This window comes from Atta cephalotes (genome assembly GCF_000143395.1).
Source record: "Atta cephalotes unplaced genomic scaffold scaffold00047, whole genome shotgun sequence".
Classification (NCBI taxonomy): domain Eukaryota; kingdom Metazoa; phylum Arthropoda; class Insecta; order Hymenoptera; family Formicidae; genus Atta; species Atta cephalotes.
Genome location: NW_012130111.1, coordinates 1,833,620 through 1,848,964, shown reverse-complemented (window position 1 = coordinate 1,848,964; position 15,345 = coordinate 1,833,620). Strand labels below are relative to the sequence as shown.

The window sequence follows — 15,345 nt, the reverse complement described above, 5'->3', positions numbered from 1 at the left end:
TATTACAATAATTAGTTTAAGTAAAGTTAAGAATCTTAATATCTTCTCTCTCCCTACCCTCCTCCCCCCCCCTCCCCCCCCTTTCTCAATAGTTTAGCAACAAACCTCCACGCACTGATGTTGCCACCTTCGTGCCATCATCTCTACTTGTGGACGTTTGAAGGTCTTCGCGCCACCCTGTGCCGCAACTTTATCAGGCAACAATACACAATGTAAGGTAGCTAAGAGAGACCAACCCTGCTTGATCTGCGCTTGTTGTACTGTGTACATTTCCTCATTTTCCTCCTCTGTCTTATTCCAGTTTACTGCACTTCTATTACCCGGCCTTTAAAAATCGGTTTTATTAAAATTTATTTTTCAAACTTTTTTTTCATATATCTTTATGTACAATCAGATTTAAATTTTCTTTTTTATAAACATGCTATATATTGAAATAAGAATCAAATACACAATAATTAGGAATGATTAACTGCATTCTAGTGTTATTCATAGTTTGATCATTTTAAAGATATATTAATTTACCTATGCATCTTGCGGTTTCGTTCTTGCTCAGGTACAAATGTTGCATTGTTCATCGACATTAAAGTATTCGATAAAGCAACTACTGCCAATAAATGATTACTCGTTAAGGTTGTCGATAATTCCCAATGGGCTCTCGCTGTGAATGCTCTAGTGAGCCTTTCTTGCCTAACTAGTTCAGCGGGCAAGCGTTGCTCCAATTGAGTTGCAGGTTCACCGACTGGCTCGAGCTGCGTCTGCCAAGTTGGTAATAACAGTGACATATAACCTGCAATATATATATATATATATATATATTTTTTTTTTATTTGACAAAAAATGTTTAATACTTTTTTATTTTAAATATATTTTACATTAAATAAAGAATAATTACTATTTGTACATATAATGTAAATGAATAGAAACTAGAGCCTAGACTAACAAACCTTTTTCAAATATTTTAAAACCATGACTATATGCAATAAATTGTAGCAGATGGTTATTTTTAAATAATATACATTGCACAATTTCACATTAAGACATACCTCCTTTGGATAGCACCCCGAATGAAACAGGAACCATAGGTCGCAGTAAACCCAACTTTCCTTCGCAAACTCTGTCTAAATCTGGATCCATGCCCCAGGCGTGCAGAAGACTCAAAAGCAACTGCGCTACTTCCATCGTTGCATTTGGTTCACTGAATGCACCGTTTCGCTTTAAATTGTTCTTCGCCGCATCGCTGTTATTCCAACTGTCGCCTGCAAAATCAAATAAATATAAACAGTGCAATAATTTTTAAAAATATTTAACAAAACAGCAAAAACAGCTATGATGTAATGCGACTGAAAAACAATTTAGATTATATAAAAGATTATATAAAAGAATAAATATAAATGTAATGATAAAAATTCATCAAATACAATTCCTAAAATATACTCACTATTAACACACGCATAAATAGCTAATATACAAGGTGTCTGATAAAAACCGGAGTATTCTTGTGGAAAAGTAGAACCAACTAAATCGAGTTGAAAAGTTCTGTACCATTTTGCGATTTTCGAAATAATTAACGAGAAATTAATTATTAAAGATCAAATAAAAACTTCTCCTAGCCTACCGCCAAATTTAAATGCAAACGTACGATGAGATTACCAGACACCCTGTTTATAATCTTTGAATGGAAAAAGACGCATCACAATCAATTACTATATTAAAGAGAAGCAAGTGATAACTCAGTGAAGATATATATTAAATTCTGTTTATAGGCTTTTATAAGCGTACATATCTATAAAATTAAAGCTATATCTTAATAGTAATGATTCATCTCCTTGTTTGATGATTCTCGATTTGGTATTTAGTAATAATGGAATTGTTAAAAACATAATGTAGAGAATATAGGGACCGATGATAAGGGGATTATTTAGTGCTTTGAAGAAATTAACTATGACTTCTATCTATTGATGTGAGAATCATAAAGTGTAAATAGGAATTCTAAAATACAAAATAAATTCGTGCGAAACACACTGTAATCATGAACTATAAAAACTTGTCGTTGTCAAAGATACATGTCTAACCTTTGCCGTCAAATGTCGACGGCTTGAGGCCGACGCTTTCCGCTTTGGCCTGTAATTTAGTATGCACATTCTCTGCACCCTCCTTCATCTTAGCCAATATACCTACAGAAAAAAATCTGTCTTTAGATAGCACGATAATCGAAAAATACTACAAGAAAATATCTACCGATGATCGAACTGAACCAGTCTAAAAAAAACATTAATACTACTAAAGAAAAATAAGAAACATTAATACTAAAACCCTTACTAAAGAAAAATGAGAAATCTCAAGTTACATTTGAATTAGAAAAGAATGATGGTGAATTAGAAAAATATCATTCTCACCAATGGATTAGTGCACACTAAAAGCTATTATATAAAATATCTAAATGCAATGACATAATCTCAAACTTCGATAATGAAATAAACATACGCATTCTGTTAAATAACATGATAATATTACCGAATATTTAATTGTTAAAAAAAATGATGCGTTTAATTTCTCTAATTTTAAGCAGCTTTTAGTATGCACTAATCTAGTATAGTGACCAAATTTGCGAAGAGAAATTTATAATTACTTGAATTAAAAAAAATTCAACGATGTGAGACATAAAAATTTTAAGATACTAAGATGAAAAAATAAGTAAACAGTGAATTAAAACATATATTACTGTATGAAAAAAGTTGACAATTAGAACAATAACAAGTTAACAATAAGAAAACACGATACCGTGACGATCCTTCTCCTTCAATATTCGTTCAACATCACCCGCCTTATCCTTGACGCGACCAAAAAAGTCTACAAAAGGATAGATTAATAGAGAAGTTCAATACTTTATTCTTAAACGGATACAACTGCGAAGAAATGATGTACCTATCTACAATAGTATATTTTAAAATATAACATATTTTATCATAATAATAAAATTTAATAATTCAGAGTAATATGATAAGATCCTTACCAACAATTTTCTTATGAGCATCGGGACTAGCGGACTGAGTGAGTGCTGCAACTTTTTGATATTCGGCAGCGGAAATAAGTCCTTGTGCTTCTAAGGAACCAGGCGACATGGCACCATACTCATCGCTGAGTAATTGTACTGCAGTGAAAAAAGAAATTAAATTATCATCACAACTGATGCTCTAATATAAATTAGTATACAGTGCAAAGATTAAAAATGAAGGTAAAACTGGACAAAAGGGAAGCAGCCGTCGATAACCTTGATCTTGACATATGTCAAGACGACCCCGAATCACTTCGCATGGAAAATCGTAAAATATATTTTAAAGCAGAGAATTTTTGTTTTGTGTAGTAGAAAAGAGACTATTTTTTAAACTTTTTTTGTTAATAACTTTTTAACGAAGGACGATCGACGGATAAAATTTGTTCAAGGTAAAGGTTATCGACGGCTGCTCTAAAATAAATAAAAGAAGAATTACACAGATAGAAAAAAAGTTCAATTTTTCTAAAAGAAGTGATAAGAGGTGAAATATAATAATTACATACCTATCAGCGCTTCTATGTCGAAAAATAGAATATGACTTTCCGGATCTTTCGGGTTACTTCTGAATCCTTGAATCATCAGTGGCGAACCTTTGGCTTTTATTTGACTCCCATGGTCGGGACCATGTCCACCATGTAGCTGTTGCAATTGATGCAGTCCTCTTTGCGTCGCATGTCTGATCGCCGATAAATTCCGATGGCGCAAGCCCCTGAGAAGTAAAAATCGAATGGACTGTAACGTCGGAGAACGTTATCCCGGAGGCTTTACTTCGCTGAAGAACACGCAAGATTCTCACCATCCATGCAGCAAGATTTCATTTACCTAAAAAAATGCACGGCAGGATTAGCTAGTCCCAACTCACCGCCGGCGGCGGATCCGCCGGCTGCCGCTATAGTGTTCTCGTCGCAAGCGTAGAGCACCTCTTCCGCAATAATGCCTAGAAGAAAAAAAATATACAATTCGCTGTCCCTGCGTGCGCGCGTAAATTTTATGTACAATTTTTAAAATATAGAAATATAACAAAATTTAAGACAGAGTGTAACATAATAAGTATTTTCAAAACTCTGAAGAAGTAAAAATTTGAAAAATCCGAAGTATTGAAAGATTAAAAAATTATGAAAAATATTCAGTAGTTGAAATCAATGAGTATGGAGTAAACAAACCGTGCAATACGCGATCCAAATGACCAGTTTCCATTTGCCAGACGTATACAGCACCGTCTGAACATCCAACTATCATGAAATCATCTAATGGCCTCCATTTGATAGTTACAACTGGAAAAAGATGTCGTGAAGCAAGCACAACGCATTTTCTTTCCGCTAATGAGAGCAATGTAACACTGTGGTCCGATGCAACACTGCAAACGCATTTTTGTATCCTAGGCTGCATAAAATAAGAATACGTAATTTTTTGTAAATTAAACATTAATCAATTTTTAGCAAATTTTAGCAGATATTTCTTATGGATTAACATTGAAGCAGTTTAAAATTAATTAAATTAAATCATTGTAAATTCTTATGATAAAAATAAACAAATAATCGTACACTGCAATTATCAGGCGGCACCATCAGTTGCGTGATTTCACCGGCATGAACGCAAAATCGATGGATTAACGTGCCGGCATATAAATCCCAGAGGCAAACAGCAAAGTCCACAGAACCAGAAACGAGATGAGTACGATCGTAACGAGGTGCTGCACCATGAGGATAAAGTAAACAATTTACTCGTCCCGAGTGACCCAGCAGAACTTGATGTGGTGGCCAATCTGAATATATAAAGAACAATTAAAAATTCAAAAAAATTCTGATATTAAAGTGAGTTGTAGCTATTAGTGTTATTACATTTTAAATAATTTATTTTTTAATTATTATTATTATTTTTATATTGTGTCGTATTAATTTATTGTATAAGTATCGTGAAATAATAAATATGTAGCTTATTGTTAAAGAGATTCATCATTATCGATATTTAAAATATAAATTTAATTAAAGAAATAATAAAAATACGGTACCATCATATTGCTGATGATTGCCGTGGAGTAGCTGAAGCATTACAGTTTGCGTCGCCGGGACAATAATGATACTACCATCCTCACGACCAACGACCAGCCGACTTTGTTGAGGCAAGTATATGCAAGCTGTGAGCTTGATGCCATGACCATCTCCTGTATCCAACTGATCAAGTATCCCTACAGGAGGCGGCCTCATTGCGTCCCAGGCAGCGGTGAGGCTCGTCTTCACAGTCGGTGACAATGCTGGTGGTGATGATCCATCATTCTGACAGATTTGGGCGAGTTGTTGCGTTGTCACCTCCGGTACTGTCCATAGGATAACGACACCTTCGCTATCTCCACGTAACAGATATTTTAAAGTCTTGTTTTGACGCTGCACGGTAACTAGTCGCATGGCCGGAGGGCAGGAAAGAGGCTGAACCACCATAGAAGATGAAAATTCGTGTATATTAGAAAATACGTAAAAATTAGAAGAAATCGAGAAAAGTGGGAGCAAAAAAATTGAGAATGTTATGTATGAGCATTCTACGACTAGCAATCTTTAGAATCCAAAATTTCTAAGACAAAAGAAACTTTGAGGAATAAAAGAAGAAATTATATAGAGTTTTAAAATTGAACATGAAACATCAAAAGATGCGTATAATAAAATTATCAAGGATACACGAATATTTGTTATTATTAATATATGGAAACAAAATTTCTTACCTTATCTCCAGGTTGCATTAATGTACAGTACAGATATGGTTGATCGTACTCTGCACTGGCGGTGTGAAAGTCCTTATTATCCGCGACGCTACTGTATATTATAAAAAGAAGATTCATTATTTTCATCTCTATATCTAAATAAAATACTATTCATGGACATTGTTTTTTATATGTTATAGTTAAGAGAATATTGCCAAATGCACTAGCATTTAAATCTTTTATATATTAGAGATACATATTCGAAAACGTGTCCAAGAATAGTAATTATCTTTTCACATTGCATAAGCTTCATATTGCAATTTCAAATATGCGTGTCTATTTGCTGACTAGGTTTACTAGTAAGCAAACGCTGTAAGTAAACGTCTTTTCAAAGCAACAGCAGATTTTTAGATCATTATAAACGATACACAAAGGTAGAAATAAAAAAGGTCAAAACTTGGGACATATATTTTTAATATTAATACTTTAAAATTAAAATAGTCAGAATTATTTTTGTGCTAGAAAGAAAAAAATTATAAACTTGAAAATACAAAATATATATATCTTCTTCCATTTATTTGCACTGATTTTTTAATACTGAAATATTTTGCTCTCAGAAAAAAATTTTTTTTTTTTCAAACGAATTACCTTTGTGTCACGTCGTTATTACATTAATATTAATCGCACAGTTAATAATAACAGTGCAAAGCAACTTAAAGCAAACAGAATATGAGAACATAAGTAATGAAATATGGCAATAATTCTTCCTCGCATTTACCTTCTTTCACCTCATCTATATTATCTGTTTGAATTGCGATTAAGGATTGTCAAGGATTGTCAAGGATGATGGACACGATTACACGCGTGTCTCGTGTACTATACTGCAGAACATATAACGAAAGTATACAAACGAATATGTACGAGCTTGTATGTAAAGGCTTATATGTAAATAAGAATTCCTGATATTCATTATAAAAATGAGAAAATGAGAAAAGATGAAAATACCATCGGGTATTTAGGAGCGTCATTAATAATGTAATACAACTTGTTAAAACAAAACGTGAAATTTGATGAATTTGTACACTGTAATTTTACCAATGACATCAATACGAGTAATTCACGATACTATTCTACTAAATTTATTATCACCTTGTCCCAAAGAAGAAAGCAAATTATTGTGTTTACGAAGAGAAAGATGAAGGAGAATGGACAAAAATGAATAACATAAAGAGACGAAGAGGAAAATAAAAAGAGAGAACAGTATGAAGAACATGTACAAGTGATAATGCGGGTTACCTGCTGAGAGCCTTGCCCTTCAGCTTGCTAGAACACCAGATCCCGCGTAGAATGCAGTAGATGTGAATAATATGAAAAAGACATCACCGTAAAAGATATTGTGTTAATTGTTAATTCATGTACGTGGACGAAAGTTGTGTTCTGTGCTATTTTCAGCCAAATGCTAAACTACCCCGAATCCCACAAAACTCCCCCAAAGAGGAACTCGATAATTATTTTCATATGGAAGAATAAAATACATAAAACAACTATATTTAATTAATAATTGATCATCGTTCAAGTCTATATTGTTTTATTAATACTTATTAATTATACTCTTTCATTATTAACTTATGTGTGTAAAAATTACATTCGAAATATTCTTTATATGTCTTATAGAAGTCAAATGGAATAATGAAGACAAAAGATGCGTTATTTCTTTTATTTCATGAAATCGGGTTATTAAATGTGCGGGATTTTAGTAAACAATAATGTAACTCTGAATATGTAGGCGTATGAAATGGTTACAAACAAGGTAAAAAATAAAATATTGAACGTGTGCATTGCCAGCGAGTGCTTCTACAGCATTCAGCCTTATAATTGAAAGTAGAGAACTTATTTTCAACTTAACGCGCCTAACACAGTTAAATATACTAGAAATATGCTAGAAATTCAGAGTAATTTTGGCGATATTTTTTTATGTCACTTATTATTCACATACACGTAAAGTATTAAAGATTAAAATAACAGCTGTGAAACATCTATGAAATTATTTCTTAAAGATGTATCACGTAAATTATGATGAAGTATTTAGCTATTTAAATCGCTATTTCAGCATTTGTTAATCGCTATAAACTGCTTCATAAAATCAATAAAGTGCACTTTAGTAACCATGATCATGCTACTAAACTATTAATACTCTTTTTTTTCACACAAAAATATTGTTAGATATTATTTGCAAAAGAATTTTAATACTTATATATATATATATATATATACGCGGAAATAAACTACCTGTCAAGTTGTACCAGAATCCTAGAAGCAATAAAGGGATGTGCTAATCAATAAAATTCAATATTCGCGTATTGAATTTGTTACGTTATGTCACTCAATTGAAAATATTAAATTGAGGTATAAAAGAGAGAGAGAAAGAGAGAGAGAGAAAAAATTAATTCGTTTGTCGAGCAACGTTACTATCAATTAGGGAGAAAAAACCAAATTGTTTAAAAAATATTTCTAAAATATACTCGACAATCAGTGGCATTTATCGTAGAAACTTATCGCGTACGTTGTGTTAAACAGTACGTACTTTGCTGGAAGTTTATACAAATATCCATGACCTTCATCGCTCCACAGGATGACCCTATCAGCCGCCAAAAAATCACCTGCCATCCAACGTTCGCCACGTGGGGCAGTTATCGAGCAAAGAACCGAGAAATCACCGGCATCAAATATCTATAAAATTATTCCAATGATATATTGCAGTATCAAGGCAGCTTTTGATTATATAACAGATGCCAATTAACATAAAACGTTTTAAAAAACGTCTGATGCTGAAATTCTATTCTTGAAATTATTTAATCTGATTTGATGTAATCTCTAATTTTTATAATAAAACTAAAAGTCTAATTATATATTTGATGATAAGTACAATAGTAAGTACAATAGTAATTACCTGCCAATACTTAGAGCATACAATCAGCACTGTTCTCTGATTATAGGGGCAGCAAGTCATCGCAAGCGCATTCAAGCAGCGGATCTGTTTGCTTTCATGCTCGTATAAAGGCTCGCTGTTTCGATTTTCGTGTCCCAAAAGCGTCCACACCTTGACTGTGCCCGTTGTTGTCAGAGCCAATACGACGTCGTCTTTAAACGAATGGAAGCGCCTGTTGCGCGTTAAATAAATCTAGGAGAGCATTGTAGCAATTGAAGCGATAGAATGTTTCGTTAGGAATTCGAACAATTTTGTTGTTCGCTAATAATAAAAAAATTTGCCAGCAATTCAATTAATCAATATAATTAATTTACAAATAAATATTTGTCAGATTGAATAAAGCAGCTAAAGTAATGTCACAGGATTAAAGATAGCATTATTCTACATAGATACACAATATAATATTCGTGAAGCGGTAATAATTCTGTATACGTATAACGTATTACGCGTACATGCCAGATGTTTTTATGGAGTAAAAAGCGATACGCATTAAATTACAGCAAAGTCATGCTTAATTCCAGTTATGCAGAAAAAATTATTGTATTTGATTTATTTAATTTGACTAAGCGAAATCTTATTTTAATGATTAAAAGAGTATTAATTAAAAGAGTATTAATATGTACAATTGCTTAATGGATATTGATATTTGTATTTTTTGCGAACAGTCCTATCCTTAATTTACTTCAAGATCTTTGTTTACGATTAATCTGACTTTATGTATAATGATTTTATAAGTCCACATACAATTAATAAGAAAATATTGACTATCAATTAACATTCTAGTATAACTACTATAAATATAAAAAGCGCTATAAAAATTAGAAATTAATTTTAGGGCGAATTACATTTAAAGCTATAAACACTAGCATTTCATCCAAAACTCTCTTATAAATTACAAGAAAAAGGGATAGAAAAAATATTTTTCACTTATTAAATAATTTTTTTGTTCAATGAAGTATTCAATATGATTTAAAACATTAATTAATTAATATGTTTTTAATTGTCACAATGATACGGGAGATTAAATTTATCAATAGAGCGTGCAACTTAAATGTTGCACGCGTGTATAGATTATATTATAATATTACACACACATACATACACGCACACACACACACACACACACACACACACACACACACACACACACACATATATATATACTTACGAATAGAGATAGAAACATAGTACACCAGGTGAAAGTGTTATGAAAGTGTAATGAAATGCAATGTGCATAAATATAGATGACATTCATATATGAGTAACAGGATAGTTTCATGGGTACTATGTTAATTTAAAAAGAAAAAAATGAAACGAGTTAGTACTAATGATTATATTGTTTGATAATTTGCAAAGAGATGTGTGAATCATGATTAAGAAAAAAAAATAAACGAAAGAAGTGATACAGCCTCGACTGCCAACGCATTAGCGCTGACATATGTGTCCGGTTTCATTAACATGCTGCAACAATGTAACTGTTATTAAGTGATCAATCCAAAAATATTAGATATATAAAACTGCTACTATCAAATTAGATATAATGTAAATGACTTTACTCGCGCACGTAAAATTGAGTAATAGATTATAAAAAAATAATAGCTCAACATATTGATGAAAAAAAAAAACAATTCCTGTTTATATTCAAAACATAAAGCTTCTTGAGGTTAATTGCTTAATAAAAGAATGATAAAATAGCAGATTATCCTAAGAAAATCCTAAGAAAATCCTAAATATAAAAGAAACATTTGTACAAGTACCTCAAATATTGTTAGTTGCTTTAAAATCATACTAGTATAATCATTATAAGAATTATTATTCAACTTAATTTCATTCATCAGACACAAAAATCAATCGAAGACACAATTGAAAAGGAGAAACTTTACCGCTAAGTATCCACAGTTCTTTACTTAAAATTCTTCAAAAATTTTAAAAAGGATCACATAAGTTTACAAAATAATGAAACACCAAGAGATACTGTTTCGCGTTACTGAATTTTTCTTTATGTAAAAAATATTGAGTATTGACTATATAAAAACTATTAGAAATAGAAAGAAAATAATTTTAGATATAGCAATAGATAAAAGATTCAAATCAAATTCTCGCGCTAAACTTTAAAAACAAATTTGTAATTCAAGCTACATTGCGATTTCTCTTTATACAGTATCTGTTGGCAGTGAAATTGAAGAAGGTAGCTGTTGATGGTATAAAGCGTAGGTGTGATGGAGTGTAACTAACTTGTATGCACGTAGAACCGACCTTTCCGTTTGGCCGGCCGCAAAACGTGCAAGGCGCTAATCCAATCTGGATTGACGCGGGAGCTCAGGGTAAACAGCACTTCTAAACTGAACGGGTCCATCACTAAAACCTCGGGATAGTATCTAAAATGAAAAAAAAGACGTATATACATGTATTCTTGAAAAATGCAATATTAATATTGTAACATATATATTACTAATATTATTTCTACCCAGAGCAAAATAATCTGACATCCTCTCCACCTGCGGAAACATAGGGCAACATTTGTGTATGAACGCTATTAAGTTTCACTGCCTCACGACACTTTCCATCGACTAGATCCCAAGTGCACATTTCTCCACTTTCGCTGCTACTGACGATGAAATTTTGCTCCATTATGACGCTAGCTCGACTAAGACACATTATTGGAGCAGTATGTCCAACCAACAGGCATCTCGGAGTCATCTATATTAAAAACCATTTTAACAAATCAATAATGAATGAAAGATTAAACTTTCTGCAACTTTATTATCTATTCTATATATACCTTTAATGTTTCTGGATCCACTTGCCACAGACATATTTGTCCATCATAACATCCTGTTACCAAAGTCTTTTGATCCCGAGACAAGTAGACACAAGAAATACAATGGGTTGGTGCTATGCGTCCCCACAGTACTATGGGTACCACTAAACTGGTTCCTGCGGTCATCTTTGCAGACAATCTGAAAATAATTACCATACTGCAATAAATAAAATCTGTATATTTTATTGTTCAATGCTAATATTTCTAAGATCAACTAAATTAACCAAAACATAACTTTATCACAAACCAGAAAGTAAATAATATAATTTATTACAAAAGAGTTGGCTTGGAAAATTAAATGTTAGAACAATTGTTTCAAAATAAATACTGTCAGTCACATATCTCTGGGCTGTCAATCAGAACAATGTCCAAAGCGGGAAAGATAATTTCCAGCAGTAAATTACATTCTGAGCTGAAATACACAATTGCAATATTGATATCAAACGGGCAAAGGTAACCACACAATACAATGACAAACTTGACAACTATGACTACCTGACGCGATGCGTCAAACATAAAACTGGTGAGGTGAAACCAATTAGAGAAACCAAGGTAAGATCACGGGATGCGTTTGATGTAACGAGCTGATAAGCGTGAAATCATATTTATTGAATTTATTCGAAATCATTAAACTGGCGAGGGGAGCTGATTGAGTGATTAGAGGCGTCTGCTACATCACGGTAAGATGTCACAAGTCATGAGGTGCTATTGCTGCTGACGATAAGGTATGCATATACTATGTATGCCTTCGAGAAACTGACAATAATCGTATGAATACGGAACCAGGCAGGGAAATAATTACCGCGAGTCAATCGCTGACAACCTGTTGAAATGTCACAGTTGGCGATATCTATCGAAAATCGCCTAATCTTTACTGTATTTTTGCAACCATCACTAATGACAGTGATGAATTTACTGATAATCACTAATCATTACCAAGTACCACAAGTACCAAGAGTGACAAGAAGTATCAAGACTCATCGATCGAATACCGAGGGGCAAGGACGATGCCATTGATCGGATAGTGGGGACAGTGCTATCGAGAGCAATCAGCTGTTTCGTCTCAAAAGTCCCTACAACTGGCCACGCAGGGCTGCGTTCGGATTTCCACCTGAATGCTCCCCGGATGTCATATCATCTTTGTTGTTTACCGAACGTTAAACAAAAACGATATGACACCTAAGGAGCATCCGGGTAGGAATCCGAATGCAACCCAGAGCTATAGATCTGTTTGCTTGAATACCCAAAAATTTTTGAACTTAAAATGAAATAAATACATATTTGGGTGTTGAAAAGAGAGAAAGCGAAGATGCTGAATGTAAAAAGTACAAATGTGAACAGATCTACGATGCAATTGGATAACATGATCAAAATGCGATTGGTCAATGGATTAATCAGTCGATTAAAGTCCGTAAATCGACCCATAACGATGAATGACGAACATCGTATGACGGACATCATATGTCGTAGTGCGAATACATTTCAAGTGATTTCAAGTTGGGCTCGTTCGGAGCAATCCCGGGCAGCTCCCGAGAAAACAAAACAAACAATACTTAAGTAAACATTATGGGGTCAATTCTTTGTGATTGACCTGGGCTGAACTAATATACTTTTGGAATTTAAAGTGGAATAGGTATATATTTAATATTTGACGGAAACACAAGAAAGAGAATTCTGGTGCAGTTTAGTGCAGTAATAAAAAAGCAGATATAAATGGTATGGGCCATTTATTGAATGTGATATAAGTGCGCTTTCTTTTTAACCTCCATGTAAGTAAATCCTGCAATTTTCCCTTACATACATCTTATAACAATTCGCAATTTTTCTTCACAATTATGCAGCTTGAGCTTATTTAATCTTTCAAAGACTAAAAAATTTTTGTAAAACAATATCTTACTTTGCCAGAGTTCACCGCAAGCAATGAGTGTTGCATCATTGCTATATTTTTGGAAAATGTGATCGACTTTAAATGCGCATTTAATTTTATGTCACTCATAAATCTATATTTTCACTAAAATTTTTACTCTTTAACAAGGTTGAAATAATGCGTTACTTGTAATGCCACTACTTTATTGATCGTTGTCTTATTATAATAACGATTTTTTAATGACATTGTGAATTTTTTATGACGGTAATGGTAACATCAGAGTTAGAAAAGTCAATCGTTACTTGTAATAGATTGAAAAAAATCATTTGTTACTAAAAAAAACTCCTAATTTGTAACGCGTTACTTTTTACTTATTACTTGTAACATTATACGTTACTTATTAATTTTTTTCAATAAGTAATGTATATTGATGACAAGTACTTTTCAAAGTAACTCTTTTAATTTAAGTATAATTTTAGTGTTAGTTAATTAACGTTACTGTCATAAAAAATTGCAACATTGTCATCAAATCATTTATTATAAAAAGTAATGGCAAAGTAACTGAAAAGTAACGTTTCCAACCCTGCTCTTTAATTAGTTTTTATTACTATACTCGTCGCATAGGATGTTTCGATTCTGACCATAGCGATTCTGTAATAGGGTCATTTTTTCTCTAAGAAGAAGAATCTTACTTTGCCTTATGTCTATTTTCACCAATGCAAATTAATTTTAATCTTGATTCAACTTACTCTTCATTTAGAATTGGAAAAAGACGAAAAATAAATTGACCTGAGATTAAATTTAATCTACATTGATGGAAACGGGCATTGTAAAAGTTAGAGATTTAGATTGACGAAAAACACCGTCGAAAACGCTTGTAAAGTTAAAAATGAGATTTGCAGACAGTATTTTAGAAGTGCTTACAGTTCTAGTAATATGTTATAAATAAAGTTTCATATGTTGATGTTTCATCAACACATAGAACTTTATTTATATTTATGTTCTTTCTTTAATAGATTAATCTGTAATAGGTTAATTTATACTTGTTCAATTCTTTACAAAAACTTACACAGCTCAGATGATCTTGACTTTGACATATGTTGTCGAGGTCAATGATCCTGAGGTTAAGGGCCCATGTGTAAGTTTTTTGTAATGAATTATCCAATTATCTATTTACAATAAAAAATTAGAACAAATTTTTAAGTAAAAATATTTTATAGAAAATGTCTTGGCTCTTTGGCAAAAAGAAGCACAAGGATTCACTTCCTGAAAGGGATGAGCAAGAGGAACGACCTTCCACAGATCTAGGAGATGAATTCATAGTAATTGAAAGAAGGAGGCCCTCCTTACCACCTAATGTTGGTGACCACAATACTCTTTATCCTAATAGATTATATCCATTTATTGATGGAACAGCAATGAACCCTACAATATCAGATGGTAATTTACCAAAATTGACTCAACAACTTGATGCTCCACATTATCTAAGTGATGTACCATTTAAATTATGTAAACAGTTGCAAAGAAACATGAATAGTGATTTGGAGATAGACAATCTACGAATTAGCGAAATAATGTCTTTCATTGAAAGATTAGAGAATCAGAATTACAATTATGATTTCTCGCTTGAAACTGGAGTTATTACAGAAATGGATAGCAGAACTACCGACTGACTTGAAACTTTTTTGAATCTTATTTTTACATACGTAATAAGAATGTAAATTCTACAAATCAAATTTATAGCCTATAAGAGTTTGCACTGACCTGGGTTGGATTAATTATGATTCCATGATTCCTCTCCTATTGGTAGAATATGTCAATAGTAGAGCATTAATCCAACTTAAGTATAAACTCGCTCGGTTGAAAATACTACACATATCTTATATATACATATAATAAAATTCATTTTAAAAAAGCA

The 15,345-nt window shown here is 32.4% G+C and overlaps 2 protein-coding genes across 2 annotated transcripts in view; one reads left to right on the top strand and one right to left on the bottom strand.

Moving 5' to 3' along the window:
- LOC105622628 (WD repeat-containing protein 7) overlaps positions 1–11,686 on the bottom strand; it is a 14,435-nt gene extending 2,749 nt beyond the window's left edge. The window contains exons 1-19 of the mRNA XM_012204044.1: positions 11,522–11,686; positions 11,207–11,439; positions 10,975–11,117; positions 8,701–8,891; positions 8,335–8,480; positions 8,040–8,060; positions 7,047–7,073; positions 5,772–5,862; positions 5,067–5,481; positions 4,600–4,820; positions 4,219–4,438; positions 3,878–3,992; positions 3,559–3,764; positions 3,014–3,151; positions 2,782–2,850; positions 2,073–2,174; positions 1,044–1,256; positions 523–787; positions 106–325 (exon numbers count right to left, since the gene is read on the bottom strand). Coding sequence (XP_012059434.1) covers positions 106–325; positions 523–787; positions 1,044–1,256; positions 2,073–2,174; positions 2,782–2,850; positions 3,014–3,151; positions 3,559–3,764; positions 3,878–3,992; positions 4,219–4,438; positions 4,600–4,820; positions 5,067–5,481; positions 5,772–5,862; positions 7,047–7,073; positions 8,040–8,060; positions 8,335–8,480; positions 8,701–8,891; positions 10,975–11,117; positions 11,207–11,439; positions 11,522–11,686 — 3,201 coding nt within the window. The remainder of the gene's footprint in view (positions 1–105; positions 326–522; positions 788–1,043; positions 1,257–2,072; positions 2,175–2,781; positions 2,851–3,013; positions 3,152–3,558; positions 3,765–3,877; positions 3,993–4,218; positions 4,439–4,599; positions 4,821–5,066; positions 5,482–5,771; positions 5,863–7,046; positions 7,074–8,039; positions 8,061–8,334; positions 8,481–8,700; positions 8,892–10,974; positions 11,118–11,206; positions 11,440–11,521) is intronic.
- A 2,964-nt stretch (positions 11,687–14,650) lies between these two features.
- LOC105622627 lies at positions 14,651–15,100 on the top strand. The gene has a single exon (XM_012204043.1). It carries the CDS (start codon positions 14,651–14,653, stop codon positions 15,098–15,100), a length of 450 nt encoding a protein of 149 aa, XP_012059433.1.
- The last annotated feature ends 245 nt before the right edge of the window (positions 15,101–15,345 follow it).